This window comes from Triticum aestivum, chromosome 1A (genome assembly GCF_018294505.1).
Source record: "Triticum aestivum cultivar Chinese Spring chromosome 1A, IWGSC CS RefSeq v2.1, whole genome shotgun sequence".
NCBI classification, from domain to species: Eukaryota; Viridiplantae; Streptophyta; class Magnoliopsida; order Poales; family Poaceae; genus Triticum; species Triticum aestivum.
The window spans coordinates 445,951,010-445,976,711 of record NC_057794.1 but is presented as its reverse complement, the minus strand read 5'-3'; the positions used below and the strand labels follow the sequence as shown (position 1 = coordinate 445,976,711).

General features: G+C 46.9%; 1 protein-coding gene across 1 annotated transcript; it reads left to right on the top strand.

Moving 5' to 3' along the window:
- Positions 1-17,859: 17,859 nt before the first annotated feature.
- Positions 17,860-19,865, top strand: LOC123055152 (protein RESISTANCE TO PHYTOPHTHORA 1, chloroplastic). The gene is made up of 4 exons (XM_044479117.1): positions 17,860-18,267; positions 18,360-18,570; positions 19,194-19,363; positions 19,503-19,865. Exons 1-4 carry the CDS (start codon positions 17,977-17,979, stop codon positions 19,527-19,529), a joined length of 699 nt encoding a protein of 232 aa, XP_044335052.1. The 5' UTR covers positions 17,860-17,976; the 3' UTR covers positions 19,530-19,865.
- Positions 19,866-25,702: the final 5,837 nt, after the last annotated feature.

The window sequence follows — 25,702 nt, the reverse complement described above, 5'->3', positions numbered from 1 at the left end:
TCCGAAGTTATTGCCTTTCTACTTCAAACTGAAATAATTCCTCTTTGTCTTTAATATGGAGATGGGCACTGAACTTTAAAAAACAGTATGAACTCAACCCCTTCTGTAAATCAAATATTACATTTGCAGGGACGACGTGGGGCTCACGTCGAGCACTTCACCTGCAATGGGTGTGGCCTTCTCCATCTGCCAAACATGCTACAAGTACGAGCACCACGAGGGAACTGCCTGGAGTGCAAGACATGCCACAAGCTCCTCAAGGGTCAGTCAGCCTCCACCCACGGCTGAAGGCACTTGCATATGTGAAGAATATCCATGTCCGATTACATCGCCAGAAAGCAAGAACCATGAGAGCCCACACTAATCATCAAGGTAAAAATTGTCCTGTAGTCTTTTCTAATATTTCATTTGTATGTTGGTTTGGTAAACTTAGCATGCCGCGAGCTATTTTTAAGAAAGTTCAGTCATACCGGATGCTGCTATGAAAAATACATGTTAGGACTATTTACATGCCTATAATTAGGCCCACCAGTTTGGATGGCAAACAATTGTAGCTACGAAGAATAGGATATCTTCTCGATCTCAGGGATCATCCCATCTGATCTTTTGTTTGATTGGGGTTGCGGTTTTATTGGGCATATAAATTTGTGATGGGTATATGATCATATTTTTGCTGGCACTGATGTATGGCCTTCCTTATGGTTATTTTTTATAAAAATAAATTGTGTCAGTTTTGCTGTCGATGATAGTAATAGTATCAAGTTCATATGGTAAAATAACTGATATGAAATACTACCCTCGGTTTAGATCTATTTCATGAAGGTCTCATATTAACACCTATGAGTGGGAGTTTCATAATATAGAGTTCCTTATAAGATTGGATACTATCTTTTGCTCTGAAAATATCTATTGCCGATAAGAACGTTTTTCACATAATAAATTGCTGGTTCATGCTGGAGCTTGAAATGTATTCCTTTTTTCTGTAGGGATTTTTGAAACAAGCAGAAGGTTAGTAACTTCTACGACATCAAAGATCTGACCTTTTAGAGTATGCACCATATTGATTTACTTATTAATTTATTCACACTATATCAGATTTGTCTTGAACGTGATACTTTATTGACTGTACTAGTCACGGGAAGTTAACTGTTTTAATTATATAGGATTAGTCTGCACCAATTGCTGCATAAGTTCTCCTTGATACCAATTTACATACTTGCGCTACTAGGCCTTTGGTCAGTTTGCAACTGGTATTTTAGACATGTACGAGTATTCTCATGGTATTTCTATATGTTTTAATTAGTACCAGATGGAATTTGGGAATTAGTCTTACAAAGAGAAGAGAAAAGGAAACATTATTCATGAGTTTGCAGGAAAATGGAAACTCAAGGTAGTCTGTTAGCATGAGTAAAAAATAACTTTCATTTTATTTCTTGGTTCGACCAAATTATATTTTATCCGAACGTATGGATGATCGACACAATGGACATACGTAGTTTCTGGTTAGCACTACTCGGATAACAATTATGCCTACTATTACCATTTTTGTGCATTGTTTGGTCTTATGCATTTTAGTTAAATACATCCTTTGTGACGAATAATGATTTTTGAGCATACTATATTCTTTTCATGTGGGGGAGATCGATGATAGAAAAGAAAATTGTGTTTCTGATATGTTGTGCTTATTTCTAAGTGCTTCCAATTTCCAACTACTAGGTATGCAACCTTAGATGAACAACTACATTTTTATTTGCTTCAGGATGATTTGATTGTGCAATTAAGACTACATAATTTCACTTTTCGTTTATATTTATTGGTGAGGGCGAGCTGGCGGCGGCATGGCGCGTTGGTGCGCGTGACCGCGGGTTCAGCCAGGGTGCGAACCTATCTGGCATGTGCGCTGGCGAAGTAAGGCGTAGAGGTGCTCCGGCCGACTGTGTGCATTGGTCCGGGGCGGAGGTGCGAGGTGGGCGTGGATCTGGCGCCTAGCATGCGCGAGGGTGGACATATGGGCGTTGTGCGTTTCTTCGCGGCGAGAGGTGTGACTGTGCTGCTCTGCAGATTGATGACGTTTTTCTCCTGGTTTCATGGATCTGCAGTGGGGTAGCCAGTGGTTGCGGCGCCAGAGAATGCTGGGGCAGCGGCCTTGGGCTGATGCACTCAGATCTGACCCTGACAACCGCGTTGTTTCTATGTCGCATGAGTTGCTGTAGCTGGTCGTCGCATGAGGGCTATGCCGGCTGACGACAGGGGGGTGACCTACACAATGTGCTTGGCTCTGATGGCCTGGGTATCATTGCATGACCAGATTTGCAAGCAAGCTCACTGATAGGAGATCAGGGACTCGAGCGAAAGCTCCGTGACCTTCTTAGAGGCATAGTCGTAGACATCTTTCCTATCCTTTCATGTGCTTGGGCTCTCCAGGTGAGAACCTAAAATCCAGTTTTCTGGAGTGGGTGGCGGCGGCGTTTACGCCGTAACCATCTTCGGAGGCGTTGCCTTGGAGGGCCAGCCTTTGGATGTCGTGTGGGGATCTTTCGTTTTCAAGGGCGGTGTATGTTGGGGCTGCGGCTCCGAGATCTTCTATTAAGTGTCGAGGTTGCGGCCTCGGGCGGTACTACGACAACAGCTCCAAGAGGTAGGGCTGCTTGTCGGCATGGCTTGGGTGAGGACCTTGAAGTGCGGAAGTAGCAAGGTTGTCAGCTTCGTCAATGTGCCCCAGTCGGGACTGTTAGACAACATGTTGGGGCAGCGGCCCAGGATGTGGTGCAGCGTTCATGGTCTATGTGCGGTTGGCCTGAGCAGCGTGAGCTGCGGGTAGCTGTATCGTTCGGCGTTAGTGCTTGAGGGAAAGTGGTGGGGGTAGCGGCACCGGAAGGTGGTGCGGCGTTCGTGGTCTGTGTGCGGCTGTCATGAGCAGCATGGGCTACAGTTAGTTGTATCATGCGGTGTTGCTTCTTGAGGAAGAGCGGTGGCATGTCGGGGTTGTGGCGCGGGATCCATTCGTTCGAGTTCCTTCTCTTTTTTTATCCTTTGTAATCTAATTTCTGCCTAACTACGGGCTAGAAAAGTTGTTGCATGATTAGGAGTAGAGATTTGTTTTCTGGAACTTGCTTTTAATCAGGATGGGTTGTAGGCAATTACAGATTGGTGACCTGCATTGCTTCTCATTACTGAAAACAAGTAGATTACCTTGCAAGCATCCGGGAATTCAAAAGCATGGAGGAAATTACCTACAAGCAGTATACAGAGATACTGATTCTATAATATTCTTTTTGTTATAGACGGAAGAGAAAGCAATATGAAGTTTCTGAGGCAGGTAATGTTCCTTGCATCCTTAGCTTAGTTTGATCCAATTTTATAGTGAAATTGGAGGCCATGGATTCGTAGTCCTAATGCATTGTACTAAAATAAATAAATCCTCAACCATGTTTTTCAGTATGTTGAATTATGTGAGGATAGTTTCCAGTTTATATGCATGTCTATGAACTTTGGTTTCAGTCTAGGTAGGTCACACTTTAATTGGATATTTGACATGTCAGAAGACACTTGTTTGAAAAATAATACCAGCCAGTCACACCTGTTCGACATAAAGAATATGAAATATCTTCAATAGCTACTCCTTCAGGGAATCCTTTGCTTCTGGTATAGTCTCATATTCAACCTTCTGAACTGACATCAAACACATCCTTTGAACTACCAGACTGAATGGTGATTTTGTAGGTAAACTAATTTTAAGAAAATTAGATTAGTTGCAACAAATATTTTAGTCTTTCACCCATATTCTCTTGTTTTCTGCAACTATTCCAAGATAGGTTCCATACTTTCCATTGCAATGCACATCAATTTCATTTGGAAACATACCATGGTCCAATTGTTTGTTTTCTTTACCAGTTTTGCATGGCCATTGTGTACAGCCATGTTATCTGTTGCTTGATGAAACAAGAATATGATGTTTATGATTACATACGAGTGAGTCATATCTCATGATGAGCCATTTCGCCTTCCTTTATGTAGTGTAAATTTAACCATTGACATATCACTCAGAGAAACATTTTTAGCTGGGAGAAGGAAGAGAAGAAGGGTGCTTGAATGGTAAAAAAAGAAGTCGTCAATGCAACCCGTTGCAACTCACAGGTGTTCTACTGATGCAGAGGTACCTTTCCTTGCTTGGGAGTTATATGTGGTTCTGTTTGCTAAATCTGTTTTAGGTTTAGACTGATCTTGCATGCTTAGCTTTTTAGTGTATAACCAGTTTGTAGGTCCTACTATTTGATCACCGAATGCAACGGGTGGGTGCCGGATGGCGTCTTTGGCGTTTCGTTGAGGTACGACCAAACTACACTGCAATTTGGTCTAGCCAAAGTTATGCATGATGTTTATCTCTACTTTGCGTGTGAATGTCCCTGAAGCATGGTTTTGTTTGACTCTAGGTTCAGGACAATAAACATGATAACTCAATCACTGTTATCAGAACAAGGTATGCACACTGATGGCGATGAACCCAGTGACGGCGAGCGCAGGGGGCACGAGCACCAGGCTGAACAGCACGACGAGAGGCATCACAGTGCGACACCGACGAGGCTATCTACTAGGACGAGGCCGGAGAGGCCCAGCAGCATGCTGCCAACACTATTGTATGAATATGATCAAGTGGTGTGTTGTGGGTGCAGTTTGCCTGTATCCTTGTTTTACTTGTCAGGTTTCTGTCTTCCTGGCTGGATTGTGTCACTTCCATTTAATCAAAAGAGTTTTAGTTGTTCGCCGAAGACACATCTCACTCACTGTAATTAGGAACTAATTGTTGTTTGCCTCAAACATATACATGATCTATTGACTCCTACCAAAATTTCAGAACTACCCATGCAGAAAAAAACATCTATCGACTCTTAGCAACATCGACTAGCTTATTGGCATGGCAAAGGCTCTAATTTTCCATATATTGGAATCTTTTACCGCTTCAATGATAAAGGTGCAGATTTATCCTTTCCCCTTGTTTGATCTACTCTATTTACCTTTATTTATCAGTGGTGATGGTCTGCCGAAGTGTTGTGACTTATGAGATATAGCGGTCGAACTTCTGGTTGATCATACTGTAGTCAAAAATGAGAACAAGAAAGTTTTTTGACAATCTATTGTTTATCACGGCATGGACACATGTATATAGAGTACATTTTGAAGCTAAATGAATGAACGATAATGAACTCTAGATTTCTTGAGTATAGATTAATTATCTAGATTTCTTGAGTAAAGATTAATGTGCGTAAACTTTGCACCTTTAGCTCTATAAATAAAACCAATGATGGTTAGTGTGACGCCCGGATAATTAAGCTACAGTGATCCCACGCTAATGGTGACACGTCACCATGGTTACTGTTTCTAATCTCGATTTAGTTCGAAACCGATTCGAATTCAATTTCAAAATCTAACAAACAATAAAAGTTTTCAAATATTAAAACTAAAATGTTTAGTGTGAGTGAAATAATGCACAGGTAATTATGGTGTAGAAATCAGACTTTTATAAAATGTTTGAATACTTAAACATGAACAAAATAGTAGCTAAAACAATTATTTGAATGCCTTTGGTATTTTGTAAAATGCTAAACTATTTTATTTCAGGGTAAAGTTTTTTTTGTGACATTGGATTGTGTTGAAACACTAATTTAGGAATTTGTTTTGTGATTTATAAAAAGAGAATACCAGAATAAAATAAAAACAAAAAAAGAAGTAAATAGAAAACAGAACAAAAAAAAGGGAAAAGAACCCCCCCCCCCCGCTGGGCCTCGGCCCAGCTGGCCACTGGGCAAGCCAGGCCGGCCCAGCCGGCGCCCCCATAACCCCCTAAACCCTAGCATGGACCGCACTACCCCCCACTCCTCCCGTTCGATCCCATCCTCCCTCCTCGCGCCGACAGGAGGAGACATAGAGAGGAGCGAGAACCCCCGCAGTCCCCCGCACGCGCCCTTGCCTCGGGCCACGTCGCCGGCGCCCGCCCTCCCCTATGGCCGCGCTCCCCGCCCGCGTTGGCCGCACCGGCTCGCTGGCAACCGCCCATCGCCGCCTCCCCACGTCTAAGAGCTCTCCAGGGATCATCTTCATCGACCGCAACCACCAGACCTAGCCGGGATGCCGCACCGTCGTCGCCTTCTTCGTTTCTCCCCCGACTGGATCCGCCATGGCTGACCGGCGATCTGCCTCGCCCTGAACCGCTCCGGCTCCACCGAGGCCCCCACGAGCTTCAATGTGAGCTCCCACCTGCTTCCCCTCTCTCCCGCGTGAATCAACCACAGAGGCATCGTCCCCTGCGAGCCCCAAAGCTGTCGTCCGCCATGGCCGATGAATGCATCGCTGCCGTGCTCCCCGCTGCGTTCCGTTGGTGTGCGTGAGCTCTACGAGCTGTACAGATGTCGCCTGACCCCTTTCCTACCTCATTCTCCTCTTGTTTCACCGGATCCGTCGAGCTCTTGTTCAGCTGCCGCTAGACCTCGTCGCCGGCGTCCATTCCGGCAGCCCCAGCTCCGGCCACCCCCCTGCTGCTTTCCCTCAAGCTCGCGCATGCCCGGGGCGCGCCTCACCCCTGCGGCCACGGCAGCCCTCGCCTGCACCCCGCGCCGCTCGCTGCCCCCCTGCGCCAGCGCCGGCCACCGCCCCCGCTACCTCCTCGAACGGCGACGACGTCGTCCACCTACCGTCAACCCGACGGCCCCCGTTCCCCCTCCAGATGCGCTCGAGCGTGGGCAGCTCGCCGGTGCCCTCCACAGCCGTCGGGCGCCGCAACGCCCAACCCGCCCGTAACGCCCGTAACCCACTACGGCCTCTGTGCCACTGACACTAGGGGCCCCACCCCACAGAACGTTTCCAATAAAGAAAAAGAAATAATAAAATAAATAAACTTAATTAATTAATTAATTAACTAAATTAATTAAGTTAATTAATCCTAGTTAATTAATCTAACTAATCTGTTAGATAATTAAACAGTAGTTTGTTTAGCCTAATCTCTAATTAACCTAAAAAGTGTATGACAGGTGGGTCTCACTGGACTCACTGGTCAGGTTGACCAAGTCAACTCTGTTGACTGCTGATGTCAGCATGACATCATGCTGATGTTATTAATCTATTTTTCGAATTAATTTAAATAATTAATTAAATTCCAAAAATTAATAAATCTTTAGAAAATCATATCTTTTAATCCGTAACTCGGATTAAAATATTTTCAACATGAAAGTTGCTCAGAACGACGAGACGAACCCGGATACGCAGCCCGTTCATCCACCACACATCCCTAACATATCAAACTCGCAACTTTCCCCCTCTGGCTCCTCTGCCCGAAAACGCGGAACCCCGGGGATACTTTCCCGGATATTTCCCCCCTTCGCCGGTATCACCTATCCCTGTGTTAGGTCACCCCTAGCACAACGTATTGCCGCGTCTTGCTTTGTGTTACATTTGATTGCTTTGTTATTTATTTTGTTCCCCCTCCGTTACTTCTTTCCGGTAGACTACGAGACTGACGCTGCTGCTGGTACCCCGATCGACTACGGTGTTGACGACCCCTCCTTGTCTGAGCAACCAGGCAAGCCCCCCCTTTGATCACCAGATACCGCCTACTCTTCTCTATACTGCTTGCATTAGAGTAGTGTAGCATGTTACTGCTTTCCGTTATTCCTATCCTGATGCATAGCCTGTCCTTGCTACTACTGTTGTTACCTTTACCTGCAATCCTAAATGCTTAGTATAGGATGCTAGTGTTCCATCAGTGACCCTACACTCTTGTCCGTCTGCCATGCTATACTACTGGGCCGTGATCACTTCGGGAGGTGATCACGGGCATTTACTATATACTCTACATTGATACATTACCTGTGATACTGTTCGGAGATGGGGGCTGAAGGGGCAGGTGGCTCCATCCCGGTAGAGGTGGGCCTGAGTTCCCGACGGCCCCCGACTGTTACTTTGTGGCGGAGCGACAGAGCAGGTTGAGACCACCTAGGAGAGAGGTGGGCCTGGCCCTGGTCGGCGTTCGCGGATACATAACACGCTTAACGAGATCTTGGTATTTGATCTGAGTCTGGCTACTGGCCTATACGCACTAACCATCTACGCGGGGACAGTTATGGGCACTCGACGTCGTGGTATCAGCCGAAGCCTTCGTGACGTCAGCGACTGAGCGGCGCGCGCCGGATTGGACTGGAACGCCTACTAGGCTAGGTCTGCTTCCAGCCGCGTTCGCAACGTGCAGGTGTGCAAAGGGCGATGGGCCCAGACCCCTGTGCCATAGGATTTAGACCGGCGTGCTGACCTCTCTGTTGTGCCTAGGTAGGGCTGCGACGTGTTGATCTTCCGAGGCCGGGCATGACCCAGGAAAGTGTGTCCGGCCAAATGGGATCGAGCGTGTTGGGTTATGTGGTGCACCCCTGCAGGGAAGTTAATCTATTCGAATAGCCGTGATCTTCGGTAACAGGACGACTTGGAGTTGTACCTTGACCTTATGACAACTAGAACCGGATACTAAATAAAACACACCCTTCCAAGTGCCAGATACAACCGGTGATCGCTCTCTCACAGGGCGACGAGGGGAGGATCATCGGTTAGGATTTATGCTATGTGATGATACCTGGAGGACTTCAGTTTACTCTCTTCTACATGCTGCAAGACGGAGGCTGCCAGAAGCGTAGTCTTCGAAAGGACTAGCTATCCCCCTCTTATTCCGGCATTCTGCAGTTCAGTCCACATATGATAGCCTTATTCCAGTTGATACCAATGCATACATATGTAGTGTAGCTCCTTGCTTGCGAGTACTTTGGATGAGTACTCACGGTTGCTTTCTCCCTCTTTTCCCCCTATCCCTTCTACCTGGTTGTTGCAACCAGATGTTGGAGCCCAGGAGCCAGACGCCACCTTCGACGACGACTCCTACTACACCGGAGGTGCCTACTACTACGTGATGCCCGCTGACGACGACCAGGAGTAGTTAGGAGGATCCCAGGCAGGAGGCCTGCGCCTCTTTCGATCTGTATCCCAGTTTGTGCTAGCCTTCTTAAGGCAAACTTGTTTAACTTATGTCTGTACTCAGATATTGTTGCTTCCGCTGACTCGTCTATGATCGAGCTCTTGTATTCGAGCCTTCGAGGCCCCTGGCTTGTAATATGATGCGTGTATGACTTATTTTATTTGCAGAGTTGTGTTGTGATATCTTCCCGTGAGTCCCTGATCTTGATCGTACACGTTTGCGTGTATGATTAGTGTACGATTGAATCGGGGGCGTCACAGTTAGCCTGATTTTTGGAGTTCTATTTGGGGCTTAGTAGGCTTGAACAAACTGAAGCTTATTAAGATGTTTTTTGGAATGTGCTTTGCTCTTGGTGAGACAATTCTTTTGGTAGCAATGCACGCGCAGCCCTGAGCCCTGGATGTTAGGCCGCGGCATCCCCGGCGATGGCGCATTAGGACCTCACGAAAGTTGAAGATGATGTGGCATGCCATCTTGCCGCCGATGAAGGAGAGGAACCTGTTAATGCAATGGAGTGTGGAGTGCGGGGAGGTTGCATGCCCTAGATATGCTGGTAGGGTTTAGAGGGTTGGCTGGCGACGGAGGCGGCGACTTTTGATAGGGGGCGACGGGATAGTGCGTGACAACACTTGCTGATCATGGATGTCGGTGGCAAGTGGTTGGGCACGTAGAGGTGGGCGGGTTGATAGAGTGGATGAAGAAAAAGGTGGGCGGTGGGAGTAAGAAGAATAGTAGCACCAGCGGGTCGTCGGTGGTGGAGGAGAGGCCAGGGGTTGACGGACTCAAGTGCGGTGTGCGAGCGGTCATGGGCACCAGAGATGGTGGTTGGGTTTAGAGGGATGGATGGTATTGACGCCGGCGGAGGTGGCGACTCAAGCATGGGGCGGCGTTCGGTAACACTCACCGGCTATAGGGTGGCAGTGGCAATTGGTTAGGCACGAAGAGGTGGGCGGGTCAATAGGATGGACAAAGAAAAAAAGCAGAATAGGGAGGAAGAAGAACCATTAACAGAGATGGATCGTCGTTGGTAGAGATGGGCAGTGGATTAATCGATTTGAGTGTAGAGTACGAGAGGACTCGGGATTTGAATGTAGGGTACGAGAGGTCTCGGGTGGCGGAGATGGTGGCAAGGTTTAAAGGGATGGTCGGCGCAACATCCTGCAACATTTCATTTGCATACTCCTATCCCGAGGAATCATAGAAATAAAAGAAATTTGTGGAACTATGCTAGAAATATCTATTTATGTGGAGAGATGAGGAAGAATGCAGCTCTCACGATATCATTTTCATCGTCAACATATTAGTAACATTGTGAGTATAAGAATGCTGATTATCTGCATTGTCGCCCGTAGCAACGCACGGGCACTCTACTAGTAAAGATAAACAATCTGACGATCTTAGACTTAGATGTGACATCTTTAAAAATCATTTAGATGTGAGTTAGCGATTCCAATTAAATCCTTTGTACGCTTTCTTTCCTTGTCTCACGGGATTGAGCGTGTTGTCATTTCCCCTTTTTTGAGAAACAAATCGTTTCCTCTTTCCATCACCTTTTAATCTGTCTTTGCCAAATTTGCGAAAGAACGGTTCGGCCTATTTTTCAAAAAACACAGTACAGACGCAAGCGCTCATATACACACGCATACATTCACCTCTATGAACACACACATGCACACTCTACCTCTATGAGCACATTCGAAAGACTGAGTCGGCATATCATCTTGAAATTTACGAAGTCACCGTAGGCACCTCGTCGTCGACGGGAACGTCTCCTCCCACCGAATGTGCATCGCCGGAAATCCTGAAATAAATCCGGAAATAAATGCGAGCATCAGTATTTGAACTCTGGTGGACTAGGAATACCACAATCCCTCTAACCATCCAACCACAGTTGGTTCGCCGGTTCGGTCTATATATTCAGCTCAGCTATGCTTATTGAAAGCTGAACAAACTATGGGCAGGGCCACGCACGGTTCACTTAGCGCATGCCCTCATTTCATTTTGATGTTGAGACACTTCAAAGTTCTTCATCCTTGCAAAAGAAAACACCTCAACGGTGGTTGGACGAAGGACGAGGTGGACGAGATAACACTGCATTTTTTTAAGCATGAGAGAAGATGTTGACTTATTAAAGAAAACATAATTTTATTTCATATAAGTCAATAAAAGGTCGGACAACTAAAGCGGTTTTTCAGGGAAACTGATGAAGAAAATCAAAATGGAGAGAGGGCCAGGAGAACATACTTAAAGTTGGACCAAGGACAAGGTGGACGACAAAACACTATGTTCCTTTTAATTACGAGAGGAGAGATTCGGTCAAAAATTGTGAAAAATTACACTATAGATAGTATAATTTGATCTAAACATCATCATAGTTCCAACAAATAGTCCCAAATAGTGTTAAGTTGTTAGAGAATTAGAGGTAAGTACATATGATACATACCTCGACATGTTGTGGAAGGTGAGAGAGTCGGCAAGCGCCGGGTTATGCTGGTTGTAGGGGGCTTCTAGGAATAACTCCGCCGGCTGTAGGATGCTATTGGGAATAACTTCGTCGCCGCACACGATGACACCAAAGTCAGACCTGACAGTCGCCATCGACATAAGTAAACCAAGGGCATTATTTCATGCTCGACACTGTAGAACCAGAATTATGGCCATCTTTCTTTGCCTTTAGTGATTCATCAATACACTCAATCTGGCACATGATGAGCTCTGGTGAAATTCCTTCCATGCACCTCATCTACTCATTGTTCCCTTTGACTTCACTCAATTTGGGTCGGGTGAAACCGATCTAGGGATAGCACTTATGCACAGAGACTCTGATCCATTTGGGTCAGATCGCTAAAAGGCATGAAACACAAAGCCAAAACTCTAGGGAAAATGGTATCCAAGGAAGCAAAGTCATGTGGCTTCAGGCGCTCAGAAACTCCGAATCCGTCCAGACAATTTGGACCGTGTTTACGAGAATGAAAATGGATTGAGCCCAAATATCTTTTTCGTTCCATCCCCCCCCCCTTTATGTGAGAACCTATTTAAGTCATACATCTCTCTATATTATCTTCATAAAAATCTCTCTATATTAAGGGTTACCAAAGCATTTATCCTAAAAAGCTAGCGCTCATCTTATGTAACACCCCAGATGTAACTTTCCCAATTTGTACTTCAACTCTTGCTGTTTCCGGCGTTAAGTTATTATATTTTCTCGGGTTTGGATTCTTTTTTGTCTCCGTGTGTTGTTATCGTTGTCATGCATCGCATATCATGTCATCATGTGCATTGCATTTGCATACGTGTTCATCTCATGCATTCGAGCATTTTCCCTATTGTCCGTTTTGCATTCGGGCGCTTCGTTCTCCTCCGGTGGTCATTTTCTACCTTTCTTTTGTGTGTGGGGATTAAACATTTTCGGATTGGACCAAGACTTGTCAAGCGGCCTTGGTTGACTACCGGTAGACCGCCTGTCAAGTTTCGTACCATTTGGACTTCGTTTGATACTCCAACGGTTAACCGAGGGACCGAGAAGGCCTCGCGTGTGTTGCAGCCCAACACCCCTCCAAGTTGGCCCAAAACCCACCTAAGCCTTCTCCATCTTCTAGATCATTCGATCACGATCGCGTGGCCGAAAACCGCACCTCATTTGGACTCTCCTAGCTCCTCCTATGCCTATATATAGACCCCTCCTTCAAATTCGCGGATCCCCTCTCCGAAACCCTAAAATCCACCCTCTTCGCACGCCACCGGACAAATCGCCACCGACGGACATTGTCCGGATCCACCCCGCCGCTGCCACGTGTCGCCTCCTCACTCGCCCGCCGCCTCGCCCCACTTCGCCGGCCAGGGAGGCCCAAGGAGGGCCCTCGAGGCCCGTTGCCTCCCGAGCTGCACCGCGCCCGACCCCGCCGCCGCGTCCGCCCCGACCCCGCCGCCTCCTTCCGCCCCGGCGACCGGAGCCGCCGCGCGCCGCTCGACGCCGGCCGGCCGGAGCCGCGCCTCGCCGCCTGGAGCAGCGCCCCGCCGCCTTCCCTCGTCGCCTCGCCGCCCCGCGGCCGGGTCCGCCACCCCACCGCCCGGCCTCCTCTCCTCGCCGGCAAGCCGCCGGCCTACCTCCCCGACGAGCTCGCCGGACTTGCCTCGGTCGGCGTGCGCCAGATCCAGATCCGAGCTAACCCTAGGGTTAACCTCGATTTTTTCTCTGTCCTGAGATTTCAGATCCATGTGCTTCTGTTCATGGCATCGTATCTTTGCGTTCGTAGCTCCGATTTGGGCATATAACATATCAAAATGTTCATCTTAGAGAGTACATCATTTCATTACATTGCATCATTTTCATTTGAGTTCATCTTAATACCCGAAATTCTGTTAGAAGAGAGCTACTTGAGATAATTGTCAGATCTGCTGCTCCATTTAGCTTTTTGTCATTTTTGCCATGATTAATGTGTGCATGATATGCCCATGAGTTCTATATATGTTTTGTTAAGGGTTTTGTCATCTTTCTAGAGGTGCAACCCATGTAATTTTGTGATGTGTGTGGTGACTAGCACAAGCTTGCAAAGTGGTGCACTTGGTAATTCTGATTTCAGGGACTTAGCATTTCCACTAAGTCCTTGAGCTGTTTATCTCATATGGTCATATGTTCATGTTGTTTCCTAGTGATCCGTGCCTCTTTTGAGAAAGATCAGTAAGGATGTTTTGTTAATCTTGCAGTGCTCTATCCATCCATGTCTTTTGTTGCAATTATGGAGCACCATAGCTTGAGTCAATCGAGCTCTACTTTTGCTACTTTGTGAATCTGGGCAGATTGTCAACTTGTTTGTAATTTTTCCGATGATGTTATAGTTGATCCGTGCATGCTATGCTATTGATCTTTCCATGTCTAGCTTGAATTTTGTGTGTTCTTGATAGATGTATGCTTAGCTTTTAATTACTTGCTCCGTAGTGAGTGCATCGAGCTCGTAAACATGCCTACTTGAGTTATGTTTCAGCATGTGCCAGTTTTTCACTAAGTCTGAAAACTGATTATGTTTTTGCTAGGTTCACATGCTTGTAATTGTATTTTCTGATCCCTTTTGGCTCAAGGTCACTAAGGGACTTTTGTTAAGCTCTTTGAGTAGCTCCATGCCATGCTTTACTTTGCTATGTTCAGGTCCTATAGCATGTAGTTTTGTTGCTCCGAAGAGTGCTACCTGATCTGAAATTCCAGACAAGTGTTAATTTCACTAAGTCTGAAATCTGTTTGCCATATGCATTTTTGCCATGCCTGTTTGAACCTGTTATTGGATGAATTGGCCGTAGCTCAGTGCTATACTTTTGTTAAGCATCTTGAATGCATCCCTGCCATGTATTTTGTTGTCATGTTTGGGTGCTGTAGCATGTTCTTTTCGTTGCATTTAGATGGCTACTTGTTGTAAATCACAGACCGGTGCCATATTTGAATCGCTTGCCATTCCCAAACCATAAGTCTGATTCCGGCGTTCTTTATATCCTTTTCAAGCGTTTTCATCTCATCTTTCCAGTGGCACGCTTGGATTCCCAAGTTGAGGCCAGGTTCATGCATTCCTTGTCAAATCTTGCATATGTATCCCGCATCGCATCTCGCATAGCATATCATCTTGGCATCATCTTGTTTGATCCTTGCACGTGGTTGATTTGTGTCCTTATTGCTTGTTTGTCTTGTTTGGGTAGAGCCGGGAGATGAGTTCGCTAACGAGGAGCCCGCTGAGTTTGCTTTCGAGGATCCAGTCAACTCTGACAACTTTGGAGGCAAGATAATCATACCCTCGAAATCACTACTATCTTTGCTTTGCTAGATGCTCGCTCTTTTGCTATGCCTATGCTACGATGCCTACCACTTGCTTATCATGCCTCCCAAATTGCCATGCCAAATCTCTAACCCACCATGTCCTAGCAAACTGTTGATTGGCTACGTTTCCGCTTTGCTCAGCCCCTCTTATAGCGTTGCTAGTTGCAGGTGAAGATTGAAGACCGTTCCTTGTTGGAACATTATTTTAATTGTTGGGATATCATTATATTGCCATGTTATCCTAATGCATCTATATACTTGGTAAAGGGTGGAAGGCTTGGCCTCTCGCCTAGTGTTTTGTTTCACTCTTGCCGCCCTAGTTTCCGTCATATCGGTGTTATGTTCCCGGATTTTGCGTTCCTTACGCGGTTGGGTTATAATGGGAACCCCTTGATAGTTCGCCTTGATTAAAGCTTTTCCAGCAATGCCCAACCTTGGTTTTACCATTTGCCACCTAGCCTCTTTTTCCCTTGGGTTTCCGGAGCCCGAGGGTCATCTTATTTAAACCCACCCGAGTCAGTGCTACTCTGAGTGTTGGTCCAACCTAGAGCCCCTTGCAGCGCCACCTCGGGGAAGCTCGAGGGCTGGTTTTAGTTGTACGGATTGCTTATCCGATTGTGCCCTGAGAATGAGATATGTGCAGCTCCTATCGGGATTTGTCGGCACATTCGGGCGGTGTTGCTGGTCTTGTTTTAACCTGTCGAAGTGTCTTGAAGAACCGAGATACCGAGTCTGATCGGAACGTCCCGGGAGGAGGTCTATTCCTTCGTTGACCGTGAGAGCTTGTCATGGGCTAAGTTGGGACTCCCCTGCAGGAATTTGAACTTTCGAAAGCCGTGCCCACGGTTATGGGCAGATGAGAATTTGTTAATGTCCGGTTGTAGATAACTTGAACCTTAACTTAATTAAAATGAATCAACTGAGTGTGTTACCGTGATGGCCTCTTCTCGGCAAAGTCCGGGAAGTGGACACGGTGTTGGAGTAATGTTTGCGCAGGTTGTTCTCTAGATTTTCGCTCGTGCTTTGCCTCCTCTTCTCGCTCTCTTTTGCGAACAGGGTAGCCACTATATTTGCTAGTCGCTTGCTACAGCTCCATATATTTACCTTGCCTTACCTATAAGTTTAAATAGTCTTGATCGCGATGGTGCGAGATTGCTGAGTCCCTGTGGCTCACAGATTACTATTACACCAGATGCAGGGCCTGATGATTCCGCTCCAGGAGACGCGCTTGAGCTCAAGTGGGAGTTCGACGAAGACTCTCAACGTTATTATGTTTCCTTTCCTGATGATCAGTAGTGGTGCCCAGTTGGGGGTGATCGGGACCGTGTCGCATGTTGGGTTCTCTTTTATTTTGGCGCCGTAGTCGGGCCATGAGTGTTTGGATGATGTAATGTTATTTATGTATTTGATTGACATGGCGAGTGTAAGCCAACTATGTTATCTCCCCTTTTATTATCTATATTACATGGGATGTTGTGAAAATTGCCTAACTTGCGACATATGCCTTCAATGCGATTATGCCTCTAAGTCGTGCCTCGACACGTAGGAGATATAGTCGCATCGAGGGTGTTACATCTTATCATTGATTATGAGGTGTCCAAGGCCTCCTTACAGACATGTATCCAAGATCACCATTGATGGTGACGTACAAGACCTCCATGTCCTAGGATTGGAGAGGAACTACTAGCTCTTCTTTTGGATTTGGGATCACCTTCGACCGTTTGGCTGATCAAGTGTCGCAAGTGTTGTTGTTATGGGATTCGGATCCTGTATATCTAAGACACTTCTTGCAAAATTTGTGTATTGCCGCAAAGGCTTCACTAGTTATCTTTTTACACTTCATGTTCTTTGTTTTTCCTCGTGTTATTGGTTCCCTCCACCTCAAATTCGTGAAGATCAGGAATCTCTAGCCGAATACGACACATCATTTATGCCCTATCTTTATCAGCTAACCACATCACGCAATACACAGACAGCGGATACGATCTCTGGCCACGTCCTCCCCACACACACAGAGGAGACATTTTTGGGGGTACTTATAGGTGACATAATTTGGAGATTTGGACCAAGTAAAACAACATACCCAAAATCTAGGCCCACCCATGTGGCACTTTTTTCCTTTTCATCCTTTGTTTCTTTTTTTTGTATAAGTTTCAAATTTTGGAAGTTCAAATATTTTAGAATTCAAAATATCTGAACGACTTGAAAGTTGAGTATTCTTAAATTTTGGGTTTTTGAGAGTACATTTTTTGAAAATTTTGAACTTTAATTTTTTTTAAAAGAATCCCGAAATTCATACAACAAAATTAAGAAAGTATAAGATTCTAAATTTTGCGGCACGCGTTTTTTGAAATATGTCGACACACATTTTGAAAGTTGCTGAAAAGGATATTTCCCCAAAAAGTTGAAGTTTGAGATGACATTGGACTTTATAAACGATAAAATCACCTGGCCGAAATTGACTATGCCTGCTGTGCTGCATGGCTGTCCGCGAGATAGCATCGCGTGATACAATTATCAGAACTAATGTGGTTTTGCAATTATTGAAAGTTCTTGAAAGTTGAGTATTCTAAAAGTTTGAATTTTCAAGAATACAATTTTTTTTGAAAATTTGGAACTTTCATTCTTTTCTGAAGTTGAAAAGTCATGAAATTCATACGAGGAAATGAAGAAATGAAGAAATGAAGAAATCCTAATAGTTGGTGAACAAATTCTGAAAGATGTAGACACACATCGTTTTAAAGTTCCTGAATAGGATATTGCCCAAAGAATTGAAGTTTGACACGGCATTTGATTTTATAAATGACAAAAATACCAGGCCGAAATTGACCGTGCCTCCATCGCCTGCAGGCCTATCCGCGAGATAGCATCACGATCCAAATTAAATGATGCAGCTCTAGCACAACTTTTGTACAAAGTTGTACTATAGCCGCGTCAATTAACTTAAATCGGAGGGAGTGCTTTATTTATTGAAAATCAAAAATAATTATAAAATTTTGGCCTAAAAACCGTTGTGAAAAGTATGAAGCCAACGGGTGGAAATACCACGGTGTTCGTGGGGTGACCACGGCCAGAAGGTGAAGGCGGGAGGACCTTCCGTTCCCCATCCCTTCGCCACCCCGCCGGCCCTCCTCCCCCCCCGAAAAAAAGAACCTCAACAACGATGAATCCCCTGCTAAACAACCCGCTCAGCGGCGGCTGCGCGTTCCCGTCGGTGGCAGCCGCGCTGCGGTTGCCGGCGGCCTCCCTCTGTACAAGCGCGGGCCGGAGCAGGAGCAGGAGGCCGCAGCCCAGTTTAGCGCGCGCAGGCTCGGATGGCTCTGACGGCGCCGTCGCCGGCGCAGTAACGGAAGGGGAGGCAGGCGCCGGCGGCCAGCGCGGCGCCTCGGCCGAGCCGGCGGCGGAGAAGCAGCAGCCCGTCGTCAATCCTAAGATCGAGAAAGAGCTCAAGAAGGTTGGGATTGCTAAAGCCCTGAACCCATTTGCAGTTGCGCGGAGAGAAATTATCAAGCTTTATCTGATACGGTTAGCGTCCTCCCCGAGCAGGCAGTTCAGAAGACCGCGGCGACGTTTGCGCCGAGGGCGTCCACCAAAAGCAAGAACCCGGCCGTACCCGGATCCACCCTGTACACCATCTTTGAGGTCCAGGCGTACGCCTCCATGCTTGCCGGCGGCGCCCTTTCCTTCAACCTCGTCTTCCCCTCCAGCGAGCCCGACATTTGGAGGCTCATGGGGATGTGGTCCATCTGGATGTTCAGTAAGTAAGACATGTGTTTTCCAGCAAATTAGTTCTTTGTTGAGGATGATTTTTCGTGCTTATCTCTTGATGAAGTGAATATGTGGTGCTTATTGCTGTTCAATTGCTAAGAATTTTGTTGCTACCGTTCGCAGCAAAGTCCTGTAAGAGCTAGTATGTCTTAGGCCTAGGATCTGTTCTTGGCAGGCTTTGCAAACAGGAACATGATGTATCTCGTATATCTTTTTTTTGTGTGTGCATATCTAGTTCACTACAAATTTATAAATGATTATATCAACCAGCAGAATGAAGATAGACAAGCATCCTCGGGCTGATGTTTTTTTTGAGCAAAAGAGGGAGGGGGGGGGGGGGGGCTCCGATTTCATTAACGAAACCATCACGAGTACCAGTTCACTACAAACGCGCACCTACTTAAAACTACCAATATCCAAAGAAACCATCTCAAAAGGCAGCAGTCAAGTTTAAATTCTAACGGGGTCACAGGCGACCCATCTTGTCCTCGGGCTGATGTTGCAACAACTTGAAACAATATGTCTAAATTATTGAGAATATGTTCTTTGATTCAGTGCTGATGCACAAACCTTTTCTGCAATATATTAACTGATCATATTCTACTTCTGTAGCTATACCTTCTCTGCGAGCCCGTGACTGCTCAAACAAGGAGAAAGAGGCTCTCAACTATTTGTTTATCCTGGTCCCTTTGATCAACGTTATCATCCCGTTCTTCGTGAAATCGTTTGCAGTTGTCTGGTCAGCAGATACGGTCGCCTTTTTCGTGATGTATGCATGGAAGGTACATGTTTAATGTTGTTTTCGCCTTCAGGATTTCGCTATTGTATATACTAGCTAAATAACACATGCATTGCTGCGGATGAAAAAAAAAGATTATCCCAAGCTTTCATGTATATGTCTAACAGATTTTCTCTATGCAGCTTGGATGGCTGCAAAAGTCCGAGTGAAGACTATCCTGATTGAGGAGCATTCTACCTGCAATTTTTGCTGGTTTCTTTCTAGGGCACAGGTTGATCAAATTTCAAGATATAGCGTCTGTATAGCCCTTTAAAGTTTTGTGTATACCCATGAAGTACGGAGAAATGCGATTTTGACATCAGATTGTTAAATAGATGTAACTGAGGGCCAACATTCATTATTAACTAGGAACCATGCAGCAATGTTAGATATTGTTAATATGTGTGTGTTTATTCTAAAGATTGTACCTACTGTATCAAATGTTCCAGGTCCAGCTACTTCAAGGCACATTTATGGTTCAAGTGACTTGGGTTTTTTGGGGGCAACTATGGTAGCCAAAAGCGGCCTGAACCATTTGAATTATAATTGCAAGAAATCAGGCAAAAGCTGCCCATGCAAAAAAAAGCAAACAGGTTACCTTTTTGTGCACAGGTTGTAATAGGTCATATTCCTTGACCAAAATTTACGCGGCAACGCAACTTACATGTATGATTGGCTACTGTGTTCATCTCGTTGCATCGCTTCAGTTCCCAGTTAAAAGACAGTACCACATTTAAGACATAGTTTTACTTTCATCATCTTCAATATATTTTTCCCGTATGAAGAATGTGCAGCTCCTACTGGTTTGATGTAGGAACCACAATGTCGATTAATCCGGAAACAGTAAACTATTGTCCATTTTTAAATAACATTCCCAAATATTGTCCAAGAGATCAGCTGTTATTGTAGAAACCCTGGTTGTTAATGCAGGTGATGGGCCAGAGTGACATCCAACTCAGGTAAATATTTATGTTCTGACTCTTCCTGCTCTTATAATTGGGAAACACCGAAACAATGTAAGCATGCTTAGAATAAGACAGTTCTTCGGACAAGGAATTTTGCAACTTTTATTGAGGTACGCGCTAAAAACTGCATTTTAGTGAACGGTGATCTAACCAGCATCGGCTGTGCTACATATCTGTTCATGTGGAACAGTGAACCATGTGATGGCATTCCAATTTTTTTGGAGTATTACCTGTTGTTTATCAGATGTTGTCAATTCAGAGGCTCAGCAATTAATCTGAAGACCTGTACCCGCACCTGCGTCGCTCTCCAGGGGGCGGTGTAACACCCCGGATATGATTTACCCAATATGTACTCCAACTCTTGCCGTTTCCGGCCTTAAGTTATTTGATTTTTTCGGGGTCGGCTTTTTGTCTCCGTGTGTTGTTATCGTTGTCATGCATCTCATATCATGTCATCATGTGCATTGTATTTGCATACGTGTTCGTCTCATGCATTCGAGCATTTTCCCTGTTGTCCGTTTTGCATTCCGGCACTTCGTTCTCTTCCGGTGGTCATTTCTACCTTTCTTTCGTGTGTGGGGATTAAACATTTTCGGATTGGACCGAGACTTGCCAAGCGGCCTTGGTTTACTACCGGTAGACCGCCTGTCAAGTTTCGTACCATTTGGACTTCGTTTGATGCTCCAACGGTTAACCGAGGGACCGAAAAGGCCTCGTGTGTGTTGCAGCCCAACACCCCTCCAATTTGGCCAAAAACCCACCAAAAGCCTCTCCATCATCTAGAGCGTTCGATCACGATCGCGTGGCCGAAAACCGCACCTCATTTCGACACTCCTAGCTCCCTCTACCTCTATAAATAGACCCTCATTTCCAATTCCCGGATCTTCTCCCCCCTAACCCTAAAAATCCACCTGCGCCGCGCCGGACACGTCCGATCCCGGCCGGACGCATCGCCGCGGCCAACGCCTGCCGCCACGTGGCCCGGCCACCTCCCACCGCCGCCGGCCCGCTCGGGCCCGAGGCCGGCCCCCGCGGCCCGCCTCTCCGCCGCTCCCCGCGCCTCCTCCCCGCCTTCCCGCGCCCGCCCGACGCCGCCCTTCGCCGCCCTGCCGCTGACCTTGGCGCCGGCGAGCTCCGCAGCTCCGGCCACCGGTGCACGCCGCCCCAGCCACCAGCGCCCGTGGCCACCCCACCGACGCCCGCGGCCACCACCACCCTCTCCGGCGTCCTCCTCCGACTACGGCGAGCTCCGGCCACCACCACCATCTCCGGCGACCTCCGGTGAACAGTAACTCCGGAGAACCTCGGGATCCGCGCCGGCTGGATCTAGATCTGGATCTAAGACGGTTGACTTTTCTGTCCGAGACCCTAATTTTTTGCTACTGTTCATCATGTCGTAACTTTGCATCCGTAACTCCGTTTTGGGCATATAGGATATCAAAATGTTCGTCTCAGAGAGTACATCATTTCATCTCATTGCATCATTTTCATTTGAGTTCATCCTAATTTCCAAAATGATATTAGAAGAAGGCTATTGGAGATAATTGTCAGATCTGCTGCTCCAATTAGATATTTGTCATTTTTGCCATGGTTAATGTGTGCATGCCATGCCCCTGAGCTCTACATGTGTTTTGTTATATGTTTTGCCATCTATCCAGAGGTGCAACCCAGGTATTTTTTTGATGTGTGTGGTGACTAGCACAAGTTTGCAAAGTGGAGCATTCGTTAATGCTGATTTCAGGGACTTAGCATTTCCACTAAGTCCTTGGCGTGTATATCTCATATGGCCATATGTTCATGTTGTTTGCTAGTGATCCGTGCCTCTTTTGAGGATGATCAGTAAGGATGTTTTGTTAATCTTGTGGTGCTCTATCCATCCATGTCTTTGTTTGCAATTATGGAGCACCCTAGCTTGAGTCAATCGAGCTCTACTTTTGTCATTTCGTGAATCTGGGCAGATTGTCTACTTGTTAGCGATTTTGCCGATGATGTTGTAGTTGATCCGTGCATGCTATGGTATTGTTCTTGCCATGTCTAGCTTGTATTTTGTGTATTCTTGACGGGTGTATGCTTAGATTGCCATGACTTGCTCTGTAGTGAGTGCATCGAGCTCGTAAACATGCCTACTTGATATCTGTTTCAGTATGCTCCAGTTTTCACTAAGTCTGAGAACTGATTATGTTTTTGCCATGTTCACATGCTTGCAAATGTATTTTCTAATCCCTTTTGACTCAAGGTCACTAAGGGACTTTTGTTAAGCTCTTTGAGTAGCTCCATGTCATGCTTTACTTTGCCATGTTCAGGTCCTGTAGCATATTGTTTTCATGCCCCAAAGAGTGTTATCTGATCTGAAATTCCAGACAAGTGTTAATTTCACTAAGTCTGAAATCGGTTTGTCAAATGCATTTTTGCCATGCTTGTCTGAACCTGTTAATGGATGAATTGGCCATAGCTCAGTGCTAGACTTTTGTTAAGCTTCATGAATGGATTCCTGCCATATATTTTGATGCCATGTTTGGGTGCTGTAGCATGTTCATCTTGTTGCATTTAGATGGCTACTTGCTGTAAATCGCAGAACGTGGTCATATTTGAATTGCTTGCCATTTCCAAACCGTAACTCCGATTCCGGCGTTCTTTATATCGTTTTCAAGCGATTTCATCTTATCTTTCCAGTGGCACACTTGGATTTCCAAATTGAGGCCAGGTTCATTCATACCTTGCTAAATCTTGCATATGCATTTCGTATCGCATCCCGCATAGCATACCATCCTTGCATCATATTGTTTGAGCTTTGCACGTGGTTGATTGTGTTCCGTTTGCTTGTTTGTCTTGTTTGGCTAGAGCCGGGAGACGAGATCGCTAACGAGGAGCCCGTTGAGTTTGCTTTCGAGGATCCAGTCAACTCTGACAACTTTGCAGGCAAGATGATCATACCCTCGAAATCACTACTATCTTTGCTTTGCTAGATGCTCGCTCTTTTTCTATGCCTATGCTACGATGCCTACCACTTTCTTATCATGCCTCCCAAATTGCCATGCCAAACCTCTAACCCACCATGTCCTAGCAAACCGTCGATTGGCTACGTTTCCGCTTTGCTCAGCCCCTCTTATAGCGTTGCTAGTTGCAGGTGAAGATTGGAGACCGTTCCTTGTTGGAACATTATTTTAATTGTTGGGATATCATTATATTACCATGTTATCCTAATGCATCTATATACTTGGTAAAGGGTGGAAATCTTGGGCTCTCGCCTAGTGTTTTGTTCCACTCTTGCCGCCCTAGTTTCCGTCATATCGGTGTTATGTTCCCGGATTTTGCGTTCCTTACGCGGTTGGGTTATAATGGGAACCCCTTGATAGTTCGCCTTGATTAAAGCTTTTCCAGCAATGCCCAACCTTGGTTTTACCATTTGCCACCTAGCCTCTTTTTCCCTTGGGTTTCCGGAGCCCGAGGGTCATCTTATTTAAACCCCCCCGGGCCAGTGCTCCTCCGAGTGTTGGTCCACCTCGTCAGCCGCCGGTGGCCACCAGGGGCAACTCTGGGCTGGCCTACCGGAAGTTTGGACAATCTGAGTGTGCCCTGAGAACGAGATATGTGCAGCTCCTATCGGGATTTGTCGGCACATTCGGGCGGTGTTGCTGGATTGGTTTTAACTTGTCGAAGTGTCTTGAAGAACCGGGATACCGAGTCTGATCGGAACGTCCCGGGAGGAGGTCTATTCCTTCGTTGACCGTGAGAGCTTGTCATGGGCTAAGTTGGGACTCCCCTGCAGGGATTTGAACTTTCGAAAGCCGTGCCCGCGGTTATGGGCAGATGGGAATTTGTTAATGTCCAGTTGTAGATAACTTGAACCTTAACTTAATAAAAATGAATCAACAGTGTGAGTTACCGTGATGGTCTCTTCTCGGCGGAGTCCAGAAAGTGAACACGGTGTTGGAGTAATGCTTGCCGCAGGTTGCCCTCTAGTTACTCGTTCGCGCTTTGCCTCCTCTTCTCGCTCTCTTTTGCGAACAGGATAGCTACTATATATGCTAGTCGCTTGCTGCAGCTCCACATATTTTCCTTGCCTTACCTATTAAGCTTAAATAGTCTTGATCGCGAGGGTGCGAGATTGCTGAGTCTCTGTGGCTCATAGATTATTTCCAAACCAGATGCAAGGCCTGATGATTCCGCTCCAGATGGCGCGCTTGAGCTCAAGTGGGAGTTCGATGAGGACTCTCAACGATACTACGTGTCTTTCCCTGATGATCAGTAGTGGTGCCCAGTTGGGGTGATCGGGACCGTGTCGCATGTTGGGTTATCTTTTATTTTGGCGCCGTAGTCGGGCCATGAGTGTTTGAATGTTGTAATGTTATTTATGCACTTTGATTGACGTGGCAAGTGTAAGCCAACTATGTATCTCCCCTTTATTATTTATATTACATGGGATGTTGTGAAGATTGCCTAACTTGCGACATTGCTTTCAATGCGGTTATGTCTCTAAGTCGTGCCTCGACACGTGGGAGCTATAGCCGCATCGAGGGCGTTACAGGCGGCTCGGGTGACCTAACCCCCCCCCCCGCCGCCGCCACCCCCCTCCTGCTCCCTCCCCCTCGCTGTCGTCGAGCGTCCCCGCCGGGCAAAGCCCGTGCGGTTGCCGCCGGCGGCGGGCCTTTCTTCTCCCGTCACGCATGGAGGTCAGCCCTGGATGGCGCGCCGTGCGACGCGGAGCTGCGCGCCGGCATGGATCTGGCCCTCCGGCCTCTTCTATGGCGCGGTGGCGCTGGATGCTGGGGCGGCGGCCCTAGGGAGCGGCGGTCCCCTCCTCTCTTCCTCGCGGTGGAGGAGCGGCGGCTGACCGTTTTGGCGGCGGATCGGGGCGTTCTGCTCGGATCTGGTGGGCGCGCACCGTCGACGGGATGTGGCGGTGCTGGCCGTCCTGGGCCGCGTGGGTGGTAGGGCGGCTGCGCGTGGTGGAGGCCCCGGCGCCTCTGGCCCTTGGCGGCATGGAGGGCCTGGGTTGGGTCGGCGCCATGTGTGGGTTGCCCTCCGGACAGATTTGATCTGGCCAGTGCGACCTCAATGTGCGGCGGCTCAGATCGGCGGCGACCCGTGCACACGATGCTGGACGGCGGTTCCTTCAGTGGATCAGGGTGAAAAACTAGTTCTTGGCTTGATGCCAAGACCGATGTTGGCGGCACTTTCTCGTGTCATTACCTTCTTGAAGGCCTCGCCGTGGAGAAGCTCCAGACCTCTATCCGCTACCTCCGGGGGAAACCCTAGATCAGTTGATCAGAGGACGGCGGCGCATTGGTGTCATTTTCTCCTTGGGGGCGTCATTCTTGGAGGCGTACACGGGTTCGAGGGACCAGTGAGCGGTTTTTTGGTGAAGCGGTGCTTCA

What these genes read in the sequence shown, in the direction of transcription:
- LOC123055152 (XM_044479117.1), top strand. Translation starts at nt 17,977, where the DNA reads ATGAATCCCCTGCTAAACAACCCGCTCAGCGGCGGCTGCGCGTTCCCG. An exon ending in GTGGTCCATCTGGATGTTCA is followed by an intron (nt 18,571 to 19,193) that starts GTAAGTAAGACA and finishes CTACTTCTGTAG; the next exon opens with CTATACCTTCTCTGCGAGCC. An exon ending in TCGTGATGTATGCATGGAAG is followed by an intron (nt 19,364 to 19,502) that starts GTACATGTTTAA and finishes TTCTCTATGCAG; the next exon opens with CTTGGATGGCTGCAAAAGTC.